Source organism: Nicotiana sylvestris, chromosome 2, assembly GCF_000393655.2.
Source record: "Nicotiana sylvestris chromosome 2, ASM39365v2, whole genome shotgun sequence".
Lineage (NCBI taxonomy): Eukaryota > Viridiplantae > Streptophyta > Magnoliopsida > Solanales > Solanaceae > Nicotiana > Nicotiana sylvestris.
In genome coordinates this window covers 130,441,740-130,461,806 of record NC_091058.1, presented here as the reverse complement: position 1 = coordinate 130,461,806, position 20,067 = coordinate 130,441,740, and the positions used below count along the sequence as shown (strand labels likewise).

Below are 20,067 nucleotides of genomic sequence, written 5' to 3'. Positions count from 1 at the left end.
TTTACTTTGGTGGAGGAAGCTTGAGCGGCGAAGAACTATGCGTCAAATATTGAGGAGAGAGAAAATTGTTCTTCAAACTCGGTAGCGGTGATTACCACAACATAGGTAGAAAATGACATACTACTTCTGATCCGAATAGTTAACACTTAACAACAAATAAGGACATAATAGACAATTTAAAGCAAATAGCACATCAAATGACCAAACTGCCCTTGTCATAAGCAGACATGTTGACGGAGAGCATATATATATATATATATATGTGTGTGTATAATTTGAGTCGAAAAAAATAAATCTCTTAAATTTGCTTAATTTATAGGAGTCCATATTTAGGCAAGTCGATGAAGAAATAGCTGAGTCGAGAGCTTCTCACTGCCATTGACTCTGCGATCACATGTATTTGTAATGATAAATCCATTTGTTTCAGCCACGTACCACTCCCATCCCAAAGAAACAAACCATGCATGTGCGTCGACCCATGCATGTTATTACAGCCTTAATTTTAGGTAGTTCAATGTGAAATAACACCTTTTTTTATTATTCCGGCAGGAGTTAGTATATAGGTTACGGGTTTGACTAAATTCAATAAATTTAGTTTAAGTTTTGTATTTTTTAAAAATATATAAATTATTAATTTAAAATTCAATAACTTAAAAGGACTAGAATCTCGAACATACGTACAGCTAGATGGTCTTCTGAGTCCAGCATCTCAACCAATCATATTGCCAGACTTATAATAACTAACTTCATATATGCAGAAAAGAAGTTTGTGGAGGAATTTTATTCGTATCCAATTGTAATCCTTCCATATATCTCTTAAAAGCTAGGAAAAAGATACATTTAAACCACGGAACAAAAAATAGTTAGACAATAATTACATCTCTCTTTTTCTCTTTATATATACTAGTTTTAGTGTACGCGCGTTGCGCGTGTTCCCTATCTTAGTAAGTAATTTTTGGTAAGAAAATTAAATATATATTTTTAAATTATAAAATAAAGTGTAAGCTTCCGTAGTTAATTAAATACTAATCCTATATAACTAACTCAATAAAGAAAAAATTTTGTTCATAGAAGTTCTCAATCATTATCAATATATTCACTTTAAATTATGTTTTTTTTTTTTGTTTTATCAGTTCAATTTTACCAGTTATTATACTTCCTTTTTAGTTTCAGTAAAAACACATAGCCTTGAAGATTTAAAACTTTTTCTAAAAATATTATTCAAAAGCTATTCTTAAGTTCATGCGAGAAGATACAAACATGTTTAATTAGCACTTTTATTACGATTCTTTAAAAAGAAATCATATAACATAAATTTAAAAATTAAATCTTATGTCTCAATTTATCTCCTTCCAAAGGTTTCAATATTACCTAAGTAGTAAGGTTTTAGTTGCTGAGATGAAAAAAATATCATAATTTACATAACTTTGTCGAAACGTGCGTAGCAAAGAAAGCATTACTAAAATATAAAAATCCAATAGGATGCACAAATACTATAAAACATTATTGAAATTTAATGCGTGTGCATGTACATATTAATTTAAACATTTTATTTTTAATATATAATCTATTTTAAAGTTCTAAATATTTATACTTCCTATATAGTTTAAATAAAAAAAGATTCAATAAGTAAAAATTTAATTGATTTTAAAGTCCGAAATATTAGAAAAATATTTAAATTATATTAGTATTCAATGTGAAATTTATTTTTAAAGAATAAAAAGTCAATCATCATTTTCTGTAGAGGTTTCGTGCTTTTATAATATAGATTAGCTTTTACGGTTTAGTATGATTAAAATATGCATCAAATAATTATTTTGGTTGCTTAATTGAATATGGATTAATTATATTATATGACTAAAATAAGAATATTTAAAGTACACATTTAATTGTTCCATGTTAAAACAATTTTAATGTGGATGCTATTGTATTAAAAAACATTAACTTAATATGCGATTTCATGTCCTCATATTTCAATTAAATTAGAATTCAATTCAAAGCACCGTATAAATGTTCTCATCTATTTTCAATTAGTATAATATATATAAGGTAAAATATATATGTATTTTTTTCTTACCTAATTTAAAAAGGAAAGATAAGTTTTAATTGATTTTAATATCCTAAATATTAGGAAAGCACTTGAGTTACAATTTTATCCATTATGAAAGGTATTTTAAAAGGGTAAAAAAGGCGAACGACATTTCGCTAAGGGTCTTCGTGCTTTTAATATAGTATATAGATATATATAACGAAATATTTTCTTTAATTTGCAAAAGGACAATTAAGGGAATTTTGAATCTTTCTCCTTCAAAGTGACGTATTCTATTAAATTAAACTGGCTCAATTAGTCTTAGTTGGTCAGGAAAAATAGGAAGACTTATTAATTAAGCTTAAACCATGCATGTGTATAAAGTTATATATGCACGGTTAAAGTCTTATAGCATGTGATATTATTAACCAAACTGTCTTAATTAAAGGGATTTAGGTTGGGATCATGAGACTTCAAACAATATAAAAGAGCATGTTTCCAACACTATAAGTATTTCATAAACCTTTTAAGTATAAACAAGATGTTTATATTCCACTAAATAAAGGATCACACACAAAAACAAAAGCATATAGATAGTGCAATGATGTGTCGGGATTGGATCCTCTCCGGTACTATTTTGTCCATTAATCTTCGATAAAGTGTCTGATATGTGCCACGTGGACAAAAGGTAATCAATGGTTTGGATTTTTTTTCATTATTCATGATAATTTTTTTGCGTAAATATTTCTTTAAACTTCATACCATTGAAGTTATTTACAATTGTAGTACACTGATATTTTGTTCCACTTTACCCTAATTCTTTTTCTAATAATTCATTTTTTCTCTTAATAATGTCAAAAATCAGCTAAAATTGTCTCTTACGGCTCAAAATTTAATCAAATAATGAGCTTCATTTCCTACATAATAAACTTGAATAGCATTAAAGTTATCAAAATAAAATTATATCAAATCAGTACGTCAAAAAATGACATACTATGTTAGAATTTATACAACTAAACTACAATTAAGAAATAGTTGGTAATGCATTATAATGGGAAAAATAATTAAATTAGCACTCTTGTCTATTTAAAGTTTAAGTTTGCCTTCCATGTTTTATATAAAGTAATGAAGATATTATACCATTTCGTCAATTTCTTAGAAAGTTAGAATATAATTTTTGCTTTTTTGCAGTGCGTGTTAGAGAGGATTAAGGGGCCAAGAATAATGAAAAAAATCCAAATCATTGATTACCTTATGTCCACGTGGCACATATCTATTGAAGTTGAAGCTTAATGGACAAAATAGTACTGGAGAGGATCCAATCTCATCACGCCATACGAAAGCATATAGATAGCTAAGAGATACTTCAGCGAAAACGAGATCGTGCATGTAGTTAGAGATAATTAAAGATTTAAAAATCAGTTAGCGCTACAGTTATATATTGTTGATCATCATGACAATATGTTTGTACTGAATATATGTTTACATATATTCTAAGAAAATTATTTTTCTTGTCTAAATATATTAGCGGAGGGATAGCCCGGGTTTTGCCCGGGCCCAACATTAATGTTAGCTTGCAAACTTATAAGCACTCAAAGATTTAATAGCCTCTACGGGTTTTGCTCTGCTTCTTCTTCTTTTTTTCCTTGCCTCTACGGGCTTCCTTTCAGGTAAAATAAAAATGATATTGATGGTTTGTTAGCCCTAATTATACAGTCTTATTAATATTAGCAACAGGGCAAATGTATTTTTATTTAATCTTGTAAAATTGTGTAACTACTGTAATTTTATTTATTTGTCAATCGTTGATTCGTTTCTAATCCTACTAGCAAAATCAATTAACTAAATAGAGATAAAGCATGCGACCGTACGTGTCTGGAAAAGTCAAGTGGACCTAATGGTTCAGCGATGTGAATGACGCGTGTTATGGAATAAACTATAATACCAGGGTTTTTCGGTCATTTCGCTTTAACCAAAAGCTCCTCTGGATTCCCCTTTATTAATAGGGGTAATAAAGTAATAATTTGAGGCGAAGGTAGTAAGTTCGCCTTTTTATAATAATTCCCACTCAAAATCATAATGGCAGTACTTGGGAACTGTCGAAGGAATCATGTGATGGATAGCCAATTATCTTCTCAAGGTTTTTGAGCAATGATATGTATCTTGCTGGATTAAAAGCAACAATTTTATATACATTCTTCTCATGTCGCATTGTTGCTTTAATTGTTTAACAAATATACCTAATCACCTTCACATTTGGAACCTTTTAACTCCTTTTTTAACAATAAGAAACCATGCCTTATTTCCGGTGAATTTTTATCTTGTTAATAATAATTCAATTAATTATTATAACTTGTTCCCTGTTCTTTAAATTACGTATCAATATACTTTGTTACTGAAATATTATCTGTAATTGAGTGTCATATTAAACTAGTGATTAAAAATATTAATTTATATATTTTTAATATAAAAAAGTTAAATTCAAAAATATATTACACAATATTTGCATCAATTCTTACAAAACAGTAATAATAAGTCCAATAGTATTTCATAACCATATATTGACTTAGATTTCCTTTTCTGCGCCTATCTAGCTCGATTTCTTCGCCTAACTAAATTACTCTATTATGCAAGTCCTCGCAATTAGACCTTCTTTTTTATTTTATTTTCCCCTACTTTATCGCCTTTATTGCTTCAAATTAAAAGCTACTAATTACAAAACTGCCGTAATTAACACGTTAAACGAGTAACCCAAAACTCTTACAAGCAGTCTTAGCGTGAAGCATTGATCATTTTTTAACGCTTCACTCTCTCGCACGTCAAACTTGAAACTATTAAGAGAGAATTAGAGATCAAATAAGAGGAGAGCAGTCATTATATTTATACTATATTAAAAGCACGAAGGCCCTTAGCGAAATGTCGTTCGCCTTTTTTACCCTTTAAAAATTAATTTTGCACTAGACAAAATAGTCATTTAACTCATTTTCTTAATATTTAGGACTTGAAAATTAATTACTATATTTTAAGTATTAAATCATTCCTTATTTAAATTGGGTAGAAAATCCTAAAATTTAAGACATTAAAATCAATTTAACTTTTACCTTATATTAATCACTTAAAAAAAAACACCAACGTTTCCTTTCATTAACAAGAGATATATTACCTATTATATATTTTCTTAATTCTACAATATCAGTAAAATACTACTACCAATGAATTAATATTTTCCTAGAATAGACTATTGGAACTTAAAACTAACCGGGTTTTTTTGTCTCAATTATAAATAAACAAAAACTGTAGTCCTTGGAGTATGTGTCAAGTAGTATAAGAAATAATTTATTGAATAGTCAATTAATTATTTCTTAATATTTAACAGTTAAATGAATTAAAATTTTACGCATTAAAATCTTCTTATTTGAATTATGCAAAAAGTTCTACCATTTACAACTTTAAAACTGTTTAGAGTCTACTTTATACAAATCTATGTTTAGGAGTTTAAAATTAATTAAAATTTTACTTATTAATTTTTTTCTTATTTAAATTATGTAAAAAGTCCAAAACCTTTAAAAATATTAAGAGTTTATTTTATGTAAATCTTACACTTAAAAACTTATACTATATTAAAAGCACAAAGGCCCTTGGCGAAATGTGTTCGTCTTTTTTACCCTTTTAAAATTAGAGTTCACCCTAGACAAAAAAGTTATTTAATTATCTCCCTAAGATTTAGGACCTTTAAATTAACTAATATTTTTAAGAATTTAAAATAAACTATATAACCATATTCTATTTACCAACGCCATATCTTTTAGACAAGATAACTACTTTCGCTATCTTTTAATTTTGATACAAAGTTTATCTTTTAGACAAGATAAACGAATACTATGTATCTTGATTACAAAAAAACAAATATTACCACCATGTAAGAAATAAATATATAGATTTCAAGGGGGAAAAAGACTCAACCCGAGAAAAAAATCAGAACATATTTTAAATCTTTAAATCTCTTTGTTATATAAAAATAATTTATTTTCTACATAAAATATTTATTTTAGAATGTTGACAAATTAAATTAGGTTTTATTTATTATTCTTCATGGAAATGGAAAACTAATTATACTTACTTATAATCTATAGTCGTAATAAATATTGTTTACAAAACCTTCCTCTACATTAGAAAAATCAATTCTTTAAATATATAATTCTCTACTATATACCACGTATTTTTTATATTTAGCAAGTTTTTTAAATTTGTAATATCTTTTGTTATAAAAAGTAGCTTACCTTCAATTTTCTACATAAAATATTTGTGTTAGAATCTTGAAGATAAATTAATTGTGAAAAAGTTACCATTTATTTTAAAGCTTCATTATTTTTTGTATTCATTATTTGATAATTAATAAAAAAATGTTATTATTTCCTTGTAGGGTGATTTTAGGAATGCACTATATCTCCTTTTCAAAAATTTAAGTTATTATTCAATTTTTCAAGCTTTTAATATTTTTAAGAAAAATAATAACTATTTAATTAATATTATTGGATGAAGATCTAAGAAAATTTGTTTAAAGAACAACTTCCTCAAGACTGACCTAATTAGGTGACTGAAGTTTTATGAAAAATTACATTATTTAGTAGATATATTTGAGAATGTAGTGACGCATCTACCAAATAAACAATCAGGTTAAATATTTATATCCAGTAGTTAAAGTTTATAATATTTTGATGAAATAAATTTTTTGACAAATTGTGACGTAATATAATACTATCATTGGTCTAATTGATAGTCGAAATTTGTATTACTTGTATTCCAAAGAGATGTTAGACGAGATACAACAGCATGACATATTTATTTCTTATTTCACAAGATATTATATTATATAACTAATTCAACTATATTCATCATCTTTGTATGTTAAGAAGATATTGTTTCAATGTATACAATAATTTATTTATTTATTTTATATATTTTATATTGAATGACGCGAAACACACGTACATTAAAGCTAGTATTATTATAAAAGTGGGAAGTCCTTAACTAAAAAGTTAGATTACTAAAATACCCTTCTTAAAATTTAATATTTATTAGAAGAAAAGCTAATTAAATTTTAAGTGTCTTTTATGAAAGGTCATGTCCTTTTAGCATGCAACGAAATATCCAATTTGAACTCTGTTCATTCATTACTTTTACTGGAAAACAAAATACAGTCTTTAGTGAAAAAAAAATATGTGTTGTTTTTCTTCAAAAAAAAATTCTAAATGCTTAGTAGCAATGTGAAGAGGCGGTATAATTAAGAAAAAAAACTGATTTAATTAGACGTGTCCTTTCTAAGAAGTTGTGTCTTTTCAATAAGCAACTAAATATTCTTTTTAAAATCTATTCAACTCATAGTTTTGTTGAAGAACAGAACCCCCATGATACCACTGTAGCAGAAGAAGCAAAGAAGAAGAAGACAGCAGTGTTACATTTGCTTTAGGCAAATGATTCAATCAAAGTGGAGCATGACGTGGCAGCATAATAGCCCTTGATATTCAAATCAGGAGATCTAATCTTGACCGTTGGATTAGAAGACATAAACATATCTGGGCCATTCATTTATTAGTGCCATACACATGAGTGAGCACATGCTCACATTTGTATTAGTGCTGATGCACTAAAGTGAGTATGGACTCACATAGTAAAAAATATTTTTGTCTAGGAATATTATATGTACATTCTATGTATCTATAGGCTATAGATGTATATAGAAGCTACAGTAGTGAATATATAAAACAAGAGAAAATTTTTCTGCATCGTCAGCTCTTTCATTCTTTCATGGTATCAGAGCAGATGTCTGCTCTATCCTTGAACTTCATCTTCTAATCTTCTTCCTATTCCTCAACTTGTTCTATCACCATGACTGGAACAGATTCTTCAGTAACACCTTCTCTTTCTGGATCAACAAGTCAAGCAGTCAATCATGATGTCAACCAGCCCTATTTTCTTCACTCTTCATATGCTCCTGGGATGACTCTTGTGACCTCACCTTTTGATGGAAGAGGATTCCCAGGATGGAGAAGGTCAATACAGATTGCATTGTCAGCCAAAAACAAGCTGGCGTTCATCAATGGGATTTGTGATGAACCTGCCTTGGATTCAAAGGATCATGCACAATGGAGTAGGTGCAATGACATGGTAACCTCATGGCTTTTAAATTCTCTAACTAAGGAGATAGGAGACAGTGTAATCTATTCCAAATCTGCAAAAGAACTTTGGAATAGTCTTGAACATAGATTTGGACAATCCAATGGAACCAAACTCTACCACCTACAAAAGGAAATTGCTAAGACAGTTCAGGGATATAGCAGTATTGCAGGATACTTCACAACTCTGAAAAAGTTATGGGATGAGTTAGATTCCCTGAACTCGCATCTAGGTTGCACTTGTACCTGTGTGTGTGAAGGGAAGAAGAAGGTAGCCAAGTTCCTAGAGGATCAGAGAGTCATCCAATTCCTAATGGGACTGAATGATGTGTATGCACATGCAAGAGGCAATATCCTCAGATGAGCCCACTTCCAAATATGGATCATGCCTATTCCATCATGCTGCAAGATGAAAGTCAGAGGGAAATATTTGTTAGCCCACAATATCCAACAGATGGTGTATCTTTTATGGTAGGACCTCAAGGGAAGTTTAATCAAAGGAACAATATTCAGAAATCATGGGGAACTCCTCAGAAACAGGGGAACATTCAGAACATGCAACAAAAGTTCAAAAAGAAGGCAAAGTACAATCCTAATGTGAGTTGTAGTCATTGTATGAGAACATGACATGTAAGGGTAGATTGCTACAGACTAATAGGATTCCCAGATGATTTTCAATTCACAAAATCAACAAATTATCAGCCTGCCATAAAAGGAAATGCAGTGGTGGCAGGACATGAAGGTGAAGAGAAGAACAACACATGTAGTGAAGGAAATATCAGCAGTCAGAACCAGTTTTTCAGTAAGGAGCAAGTGTCAGAATTGGTAAACATAATCAAGCAAGTGCAGATTGGAAGTGCAACAGCCACAACATTAGAAATCAATGCTAATGTTGTAGCTGGTACCATACTCAAATACACAGGAACTTGTCTTGCTGTTTTCAACACTAAAACATGGATAATTGACTCAGGGGCCTCTGAACATATGTGTTTTGATGCTAATTCGTTCCTATCTCTTACTCTTCTTCCTGCACCTTTGCATATTATCTTACCTAATTCATTCCAGTTGTGTGTTACACATATAGGAAGTGTGTCTATTCAGCTTGATATGGTTCTTCATAGGGTGATTCATGTACCTTCTTTCAAGTATAACTTATTATCTATTCATAAGTTATGTCTTCAATTCAGTTGTTCTTTGAATCTAACTTCTAATGGGTGTCTATTGCAGGTCCCTTTAATGGGGAGGGGACAAGTTTTTGGTGAAGTTAGAGATGGATTGTACCTGTTTCAGCCAACTAGAATAGAGTCTATCTCTCCTCTTAGAAAAAATGTAGTTTCCATTCCAAAAGGAAGAAATTCCAGTGTTATTTCTACTTCTGTTTTCTTTTCAGTACCTTTAGTTGCTATCGCTACATCTACTGTAAAGCAATGGCATGTTAGGCTAGGGCATTTGCCCTTTTCAGTAATGAGAAATCTGAATTTCATTAAGTTTCCCTCTAAGTTTGATTGTGTGTGTCACATCTGTCCTCAAGCTAGGCAAACCAGACTGCCTTTTCCTTTGAGTCATATTAAGAGTTCTGCTATCTTTGATTTGATTCATATTGACACATGGGGGCCATTCAAGACTGTGACTTATAATGGTTATAAGTATTTCTTGACTATTGTGGATGACTATAGTAGGGCCACTTGGACCTTTCTCTTAAGTTCTAAGGGGAATGCTTTTTCAGTTTTGAAATCATTTCTGTGCATGGCAGAGAGACAGTTTAACTTGAAAGTTAAGAAGATCAGATCTGATAATGCCATGGAACTAGGAAAAGGCTCACTAGAGGCAAGTTTTCTTGAATCAGAAGGGATTATACATGAGACCTCTTGTGTTTTTACCCCTCAACAGAATGGAGTAGTTGAGAGGAAGCATAGACATCTTTTGGAAGTAGCAAGGGCACTTTTATTTCACTCTAAGGTGTCTCTCCAATACTGGGGAGAATGTGTGCTGACATCTACATAATTGATCAACAGAATCCCTTCTAAGGTTCTGAATGGATTAACACCCTATGAGGTATTGCTTGGTACACAACCTAGCTATGATTCACTCAAGAGTTTTGGTTGTTTGTGCTATGTCTCAACTTTGTCTCACAACAGAGGGAAGTTTGAACCTAGGGCAAAAGGTTGTGTGTTCCTCGGATATGCCCAGCATCAGAAAGGTTACAAGGTCCTGGATCTTGTCACTAAAAGGGTGTTTGTGTCTAGAGATGTTAGGTTTCATGAAGATCAATTCCCTTTTTCCCACTCACCTCTCACATCTGATTTTCCTTTCTTCCCTCAAGATACAATTCCAACAGATACCTTGCCCCATAACTCAACAGAATACTTTTCTAGGATATCTCTACCATCGCCTTCACCTCCATCTACCCACTCCTCACCTAGCAGTTCTTCTACATGTCCTGGTCCCTCTACTTCAACCAACATCAACCTAACACCTTCAGACTCTGCTCCTACTCCATGTCCTTCTTACTCACCCATCCTGTCCAGATCATTTTCTCCTTCATCAATCAGCACACCTATTCCACCTCCACCAGTTAGAAAATCTGACAGGGTAACTTAGAAACCAGCCTACTTAAATGATTACATTTGCAATAGCATCTACCTATCCGACCTTAGTTCATGTCTATCCAAACCTCTCAAGCCAAATGCCTTTTCCTTCCATGCTCTTTCTATAGACAACCAGCATCTCCTTCAATCTATTTCTACCACATCAGAACCTAGCAGTTATCAACAAGCTTCTATCCATCCTGGGTGGAAAAAGGCTATGGATGCTGAAATTTCAGCACTTGAGATAAATAACACTTGGGATGTTGTATCCTTACCACCAGGGAAGAAAGCTTTACCCTGTAAATGGGTGTACAAGGTGAAGCATAACTCAGATGGTACAATTGAAAGGCTAAAGGCTAGGTTGGTGGTGAGGGGGGACATTCAGAGAGAAGGGATAGATTATTCAAAAACTTTTTCACCTGTGGTAAAGATGACTACTATCAGGTGTCTTTTGGCTGTGGCTATCAAGAAGGGGTGGAATGTGTCACAACTCGATGTTAATAATGCCTTCTTGCATGGGGATTTGCAAGAAGAGGTCTATATGAAATTCCCAGTGGGTTTGACTCCTTCTCAACCTAATCTTGTATGTCGACTAAGGAAGTCACTCTATGGTTTAAAGCAAGAGTCGAGGCAATGGTATGCTTGGTTAGCTGGGGCTCTAAACTACAAAGGTTACTCCAGCTCTCTAAATGACTATTCATTGTTTTTCAAGCAATCAAGTGATTTGATTTCCATATTAGTTGTATATGTGGACGATATACTACTCACAGGTAATGACACCACAGAAATTGCACAACTTACAGCTTTTCTACACTCAAAATTCAAAGTAAAACATCTTGGTCACATTCATCATTTCTTGGGTATGGAAATTCTCAGAGAAAAGCATGGTTTTATAATAGGGCAAAGGCAATTTACCTTGGAACTTTTGGCTGAATTTGACTGCACAGGTCTTGCTGTATCTTCACCTCTCGATACTTACTCTAAATTGCAAGCTGATATGGGAGAGCTTATGCCTGATCCTACCATTTATCGCCACCTTGTTGGAAAGCTTAACTACTTAACAAATACTAGGCCGGACCTCTGTTTCGCTGTTCTTTGTTTGAGCCAGTATATGCAACGTCCTTGCATGTCTCATTATTCTGCAGCTTTGCGTGTTCTCCGCTATTTGCGCACTGATCCTTCTCAAGGGATTTTTCTCACTGCAGATCCCTCTTTTAATCTACTCGCCTTTTGTGATGCAGACTTGGCGGCTTGTAGAGATTCTCGCCGGTCTGTTAGTGGCTTCTTCATCACCCTTGGTGGAGCTCCAATCTCTTGGAAATCGAAGAAACAAATCCCCATCTCTATGTCCTCCGCAGAAGCGGAATACAGGTCTATGAGAAGGGTGACCGCAGAAATCACTTGGTTAGTCCGTTTGCTTGCCGATCTATCAGCACCACCCACTTTACCAGTGCCTGTTCACTCGGATAGCCAAGCCGCCATTCACATAGCTCGTAACCCAGTTTTTCATGAACGAACCAAACATGTGGAGTTGGATTGTCACTTTGTTCGTCAACAATTTCTGTCCGGTTTGATCTCTCTCTCTTTTGTTCCGTCGGAATCTCAGCTCGCCGATCTATTTACCAAACCCTTATGTGGGGGTTCTCATCGGAGTATTTTATCCAAGCTGGGGGTCTATTCTCTCCCCTCCACCTTGAGGGGGGTGTTGAAGAACAGAACCCCCATGATACCACTGTAGCAGAAGAAGCAAAGAAGAAGAAGACAACAACGTTACATTTGCTTCAGGCAGATGATTCAATCACAGTGGAGCATGACGTGGCAGCATAATAACCCTTGATATTCAAATCAGGAGATCTAATCTTGACCGTTGGATTAGAAGACATAAACACATCCGGGCCATTCATTTATTAGTGCCATACACATGAGTGAGCACATGCTCACATTTGTATTAGTGCTGATGCACTAAAGTGAGTATGGACTCACATAGTAAAAAATGTTTTTGTCTAGGAATATTATATGTACATTCTATGTATCTATAGGCTATAGATATATATAGAAGCTACAGTAGTGAATATACAAAACAAGAGAAAAATTTTCTGCATCATCAGCTCTTTCATTCTTTCAAGTTTAAATCTTGAGAGTAAAAGCATGAAGATTTCAAAAAAATATGTATGAAAATAGGAGCACACAGTAGATGAAGAGAAAAAAGATATTATCTTTGCTTTGGCCCTTCCACAGGGTTTCATCGGTACAACATTCCAACAAAACATCACGTGAGTTCTTAACTTTTTTCTTCAATTTATTTAAAGAAAAGAACAAAGTATCATATATTTTACCAAATCTTGTTGAATTTTTCAAATTTGTGGTTGCTTTTGATTATTCAATTCTTGACCATTAAACATAATTCGACTTTCTGAAAGAAATATACTATATATAATTTCAAGATTACATGTAAGAGATTATAATTAGTACTATATATAATATTTAGTTTTTAATTGATAGTATAAAACTTTACACTATTAGATCACTTAAAAGTAAACTAATATAAGTAATTACTTAGAATAATAAAATTAGCATGTTAAATTGCATTGATAATATGAATTTTTACAGACATAAGTAAATTTCTAAAAATATTGAGAATTCATGATTGAAAATTAGAAAATACAACTATAATTTAAAAAAAATAAAAGAGCATCGAGAGATTTTTGGTAATTAGATACCATAAAAGTAGAAAGAAAAATGTAAAAATAGAAACTAATTTAATTTGAAGTCATTTCTAAAAAAAATAATCATATATATATTTAAACGGTTTGCTCCTGTAGTCAGTTAATGACATAAAAAAATATCTATCATTTTAGCTTTCTGATAGTTCTTTTTCCGGTCGTACTAAATAATATGACATTCTCCTTATCTATTCTGCCAACTCATCTTGAGAAATAAATAAGTATATTGCTATTTTTCTTTGTTGAATTTACAACTCCAATTCTAAAACTTCTTCATCCTATTGGATTGACTGAAAAAAAAATAAAACTACCTTCATGTATATGTACAATTGTGTGTTATATATGTGCACGCAATGCAAACATATATGTACATATGTTACATTTTATAATAAATACATTTATATTTACTCTTATGTTAAACTAAAATTATCATTAAGAACGACTTGTGAAAAGAATATATTGCATCGATATTGAGAAGTAAATAAGGTAACTATTAAGTTTTGTTATCACAAATAATTATTATATTTGTACTTGCCATTCTAGAAAAGACATATGATGAATAAATTATTGTACAAAAATAATATTATACTTTCTTTTGCTAACAACTTATTGATATGTATGCGATTGTAAAAGAAAGGTTGCAGTTTCTTAAAAATAAAAAATAAGGCAACCACTGTAAGACATAAAATATTTGTAACCACAATCGGCATTGCTCATATTCACAATTAAATTGTGTTGCTAAAATATCTAAAAATTTGAAAACCATCAAGATAAATTTTTTATAAATCAGAATAACTAACATTCTGTTACATTGAGTTTTGTCTCCAACACAATAATTTAACAAGATATGTACAACAACACATATAGTAAACCAAAAATGCATATTTAAGTGGAAAAAGGTACCAACCCAATTGATGGTGTACAAAACATACCATGACAGTGACCGAAGTAGCAGCAAACACTAAAAAGACGTCTCCTTCTCCCCAGATTTAAACTGTGATTATTCATATTCATAGGTTTAAATGATATCGACAAAAAAATTACCATGATTTGCATTAGTCATTTATACGAACTTTTACTTTATTTCTTTTAAAGCTTTGTTTTAATATTATAGTACTAATTGTTTTACGATATCGTTTTACTACAAGACTTGACATACACGTGCAACGTACATGTGGAAAAACTAGTATGTATGTATGTATATATATATATATATATATATATATGTGTGTGTGTGTGTGTGTGTGTGTATGTGTAAGTCATCAGTGCATTATAACCGTATAACGTGTTGTAACTTTTGATTTGCCTTATTTTTCAAGTTACTAATTCTAGCAATTATGTTGGATGATTCTTGTAATTATTTTTTTGGTGATCTGAAAGTGTGAAAATTCATTTATGTTGTCCATGTATACATAATTTTAACTGGTCATTTGCTCTATTTCAAAAAGGAGTCGAACACTAGATAAACTTGAATGATGCGTTTGTTGATCTAATACGGCGCAACTCCTTCGTTTATACCTTGCGAACGAAGCCTATTGGGTATTTCTAACTCACGGGAAAAAAATTCTAGTAGAACTTTCAAAATTAATGTTGATTTAATTAGGAACCGAACACAATAGATAAAAACAAAAGATCCAAGTAAGTGATATCGATTAATTGGAATTATGACTTATTGTTATTAGGAGTCCTCACTCGCATGGTTCTCAAAATATTCCTCTATTGCACCAATACCGATTCTAATATATCCAATCTTATTCCAAATTGAAAATATGAATTGTAGGGGTGGCAATTGGAGCCCAACTCATTTGACGAGGGGAAGTGAACGGTTAGCCATTAATAACACATGTATTTACATTAAAGTCACTATTTAAAATGTTTTTAGTCTTTAGCCACTACTTTAATAAACTTTACCTGTATGGACGAAAACACCCTTCTGCTATAAAGTTCAGGACCAAGTGTCCTTAACTTTTGAACTTGTAACTCTAAGTCTCTAAGTTCAGGACTACACGTCCTTAACTTTTGAACTTGTAACTCTAAGGTCAGGACTACAAGTCCTTAATTTTTGAACTTGGAACTCGAAGTTCAGGACCACCTATCCTTAATTTCTGTGCTTGTAACTCTAAGTTAAGGACTACTTGTCCTTAACTTTTGAGCTTGTAAGTCTAAGTTCAGAACCAAGTGTCCTTAACTTTTGAACTTGTAACTGTAAGTTCAGGACCACATGTCCTTAACTTTTGAACTTGTTAGTCTAAGTTCAGGACCTATTGTCCTTAACTTTTGAGCTTGTTAGTCTAAGTTCAAGACCTGTTGTCCTTAACTTTTGGGCTTCTTAGCCTAAGTTCAGGACCTATTGTCCTTAACTTTTGAGCTTGTTAGTCTAAGTTTAGGACTTCGGGACCTATTGTCCTTTAACTTTTGAACTTGTTGTTAGAACATGCGCAGCGGAAGCAAGCATACAATTCAGGCATCAAATACATGTAAACTAGACAACGAAATAATAACAAGATTAGAAGCACTAACCTCTTGAAATAGTTGCACAAATCTTCCAAACAGCAAGAATCCAGGGCTGCAGTCTTCTGCTATTTGCCTAGTAAAACCTTGGACGATTTTGCTTTTGGGTGGGCAAGAACAATACAACTCTAAAAGTGAGTCATTATGTGAAATTAGTCTTGCTTTAATAGAGTTATTTTTGGCCGAAATTGTGCTCCAAAAACGTGTAGGATTCTCCTTCTACAAGTAGAATCCTACTCCAACTCTATTAGATGACTTTTTTTCCAAGTCATTTTTTACCCAAGTCTTGTCCAGATTTTTACTAGGTATAGCAGGGACCACAGAAATAATAAGAGTCTACCAATTATAATATTAATTCGAAATTAGCATGAATTAATTGTTACTATAATTAATTGCAATTTATTCCACTAAAAACTACAATTGAACTCCTCAATATGAATTTCAAAAATTCAATAACACTTATTTTAACTCCCCGTGTTAAGATCTCAAATACCAGTTAATTAAATTAAATCGCTAAAAATTTAATTTAATCAACTAATTAAATCCTTTACAATTTCGCTTAAACTATTTCATGTGACAGACACAAATTCACCGGCCGGGTTTTCACATAAAAACTTATAAGCTTACATAAAGGGGTATCATCAAACTCAAAACCAAGTCATGGATTCTATCAACTAATTATTATTCACAAATATTATTCGCTATTGTCCAATCTATTAAGCATACACTAACTCTGAATAGAGTCGTACCTTTTGATAAATCAAAACAATAAATAAATTACATCGATCACAATAATTATATCAAGATTAGGAGTATAAGCTCATTTAATGAATTAGAGAATTTTTTTTATATATATTCAGTACAAAAACATCTTTTCTGTACTTGGTTCATTCAATATATACTGAGTATACTAGCACAAGAAGTTGGAGTAAAACTACTCCCATAATCAAGACAAATTATATTATAATCTTGTGCTATAATCATCAAGATATTTTGTCCAACAATATTTTTGCTTGTGAACATAATTTGTTAATTATGAGAACCAACAATTTAATCTTATGTGCATGAGCTATGATTCCATACACTAAATTGTCTATTACATAACTAAAAGGACACACATGTAACAAATGATCTATTTAAAATAGTACTTTATTGAATTGAATAAATTAAATAAATAATTATTCCATAAAGAATAAAACATAATACTATGTCTAAACCGCATGGTTAATAGTATATCCCAACACTTGTAACTGTAAGTTCAGGACCTATTGTCCTTAACTTTTAAGTTTGTTAGTCTAAGAAACTAAGCAATGAAAAAACAAGATGAAACTAGGCTAACCAGTCAACAAAGTCATCAATCCTCTCAGGCCAGTAACATGTCAAAAGAGTAACAGTCCCAAACAAAACATACATATCTACCTGTTCTGAGAAGCAGCAAAGCTCACTATCTGCAAACTTGACTTAATTAAGTGCAAAGAAGCAATTTAAGGCATATCAGTGAAGAACAATACAAATCTCGTACGAAGTTTAGTAACTCTAAGTGTGTGATGACCCATGGCTTGTGCTGCAAATAAATTCTATGTTCCGAAGCCTTAAAACCCTCTCTTTATCTCACCTCGATTTGCGTGCATAATTCGGGCGCGTTTCCGGAAAGCTTTTATGTGAAAACTAAGTGAAATAAGGAAATTGGCTTTTAAAATTAAATAGAGTTGACTTTACTCAACATTCTTGGTAAACGGACCAGGACCCATGATCCGACGGTCTCGTAGGGTGCGTATTAAAATTTCGAACTTGGGCATATGCCCGGAATCGAATTCCGAGGTCCCAAGCCCGAGAAATAAATTTTTAAAGAAAATTATTTTTTGAAAAATATAAGAATTTTTGAAAATGAAAAGATGTTTGAAGTTGATGGTATCGGGTTCGTATTTTGGTTCCGGAGCCCGATACAAGTTTGAAATAATAATTAGGTGGAATATGTAAAATTTTGTAAAGATCGGAATTGGCTTGGTATAAAACAGACTTAAAGTTGAGGAATTGAAAATTTTGGTGTTCTTGAGTGATTTCATGAATTTGGGATTTAATTCTAGTTGTTGATGTTATTTTGATGATTTGATTGCACAAGCAAGTTCGTATATTGTTTTTAGGTTAGTATGCAAGTTTGGTTTGGAGCGCCGAGGGCTCGGGTGAGTTTTGGATAGGCCACAAAGTGAAATTTGACCTAGGAAAACTGCTGGTATATTGCAGGTCTACAGGCTTCGCAATTGCGAAGCCTGGCTCGCAGTTGTGATGCCTGACTCGCAATTACGAGCTCGCATTTGCGAACACCCATCGCATTTGCGAAGACTGGGCTGGATAGGGAACCTTCGCATTTGCGAAGCTTATGTCGCAAATGCGACCTTGACAGGCACCGCAATTGCGAACATTGTTTGCATTTGCGAAGAAAACACAGGCAGGCCTTCCTTCGTAATTGTGAGTTCGCATTTGCAAACATATCATCGCAAATGCGATATCTGCGCCTGTGTAAATTATAACTTAGCCGAAAATTCTTCATTTTTCAAACTTTCTCAAAACCTTAACTCTTTTGGGCGATTTCCTAAAGAAAAGTTCTTCTCCAAATCGATTGTCCGTCATTTTTAACTCATTTTCTTTAATCTATAACATCTTTTCACATGATTTCAACTCAAGATCAAGGGTTTTCATAGGAGAAATTGGGTGTTTTGGGTAGAACTTAGGATTTTTAATTTTTTGGGGATTTGGACCTCGATTTGAGGTCCGATTTCAAAACAAATTATATATTTGGGTTCGTGGTGAATGGGTAATCGGGTTTTCGTTCCAATCTCGGGTTTTGACCATGTGTGGGTAATCGGGTTTTGGTTCGAACCTCGGGTTTTGACCATGTATGCCCAGGGTTGATTTTTAACTTTTTGGGAAAATCTTTATAAAACCTATTTTTATGCATTAGAATTGATTCATTTAGCATTTATTGATATCGTTAAGTAAATTGTGGCTAGATACAAGCGAATTGGTGGTGGAAACAAGAGGTAAAGTGGTAGTTGAGGCTTGAATTGTGTTCATGACATCAAGGTAAGTGTTTGGTCTAACCTTAACTTTAGGGATTATGAGTTATGTCTTATTTGCTATGCGTTAATTGTTGAATACGACGTATAGGTATGGTGACGAGTATCTACACGTTGGTGTCAAGCATGCCCATGAGTCTCATACTATGATTAATGTGACTCCGTTCCGTATTGTTCATGCTTTTTATGATGATTTCTATTGTTGAACAAGGCTTGTGAAAGTATTATTTGTAATTGAACATTGTAGAGCGTTGGTTTAAGTTGAGAATTGAGTTGTGAAGTAAATGTGGAAAAGAGAAGAGGTTTATGATATTGTCTCCCTTGCCGGGATATTATTGCTTTTGATATTATCTCCCTTGCCGAGATGTTATTATTCATGATATTGTTTCCCTTGCCGGGATATTGTTGTTATGCTATTGTTCCCTTACCGGAATTTTATTGAAATATTATTGATTTCCTTACCCAAATTGCTTTGTGATTGTTGCTTGGGTGAGGAAGAGTGTAAAGCACGAAGGGTGATACCGTGTATGATTTCTGAGAGTGTTAATGCACGAAGGATAATGCCGTGACAATATTGTGAGGTAAAAGCACGAAGGGTGATGCCGTGCCGTACGATGTACAATGTCGTGCCATGATATGAGTGATAATGCATGAAGGATAATTCCGTGCCATGATTATGTGAGGTAAAAATACGAAGGGTGATGTCGTACCGATTATATTGATTCTTATGCTGAGGACGAGAGTAAAAGCATGAAGGGTGATGCCGTGCAGTTGCCTTTAATTTCTGATTCTTGTTGATAATTGAATTATGGCGTTCTTTACATTTATCTACTGTTTTTCTGTTGATACTTGTTGTTCCCCGCAGCATGTTTTCCCTCTCCTATCCTTAGTTGTAAAATTTCTGCTTTTACTTTTCCGATGTATATGATTTAACTGCACAGGTTTATTTGGTAGTCTTGTCCT

General features: G+C 32.5%; 1 protein-coding gene and 1 long non-coding RNA gene across 2 annotated transcripts; both read left to right on the top strand.

Annotated features, from left to right (window-relative positions):
* The first annotated feature begins 2,562 nt into the window (after window positions 1–2,562).
* Window positions 2,563–3,838, top strand: LOC104217680 (uncharacterized). Its single transcript, XR_708829.1, has 2 exons — window positions 2,563–2,717; window positions 3,221–3,838. It is a non-coding gene; the product is annotated as an uncharacterized lncRNA (long non-coding RNA).
* A 4,080-nt stretch (window positions 3,839–7,918) lies between these two features.
* LOC138885578 (uncharacterized) lies at window positions 7,919–8,569 on the top strand. Its single transcript, XM_070166541.1, has one exon. It carries the CDS (start codon window positions 7,919–7,921, stop codon window positions 8,567–8,569), a length of 651 nt encoding a protein of 216 aa, XP_070022642.1.
* The last annotated feature ends 11,498 nt before the right edge of the window (window positions 8,570–20,067 follow it).

Bases quoted from the DNA above. Each gene is read 5' to 3' on its own strand.
- LOC138885578 (XM_070166541.1), top strand. From the start codon at position 7,919: ATGACTGGAACAGATTCTTCAGTAACACCTTCTCTTTCTGGATCAACA.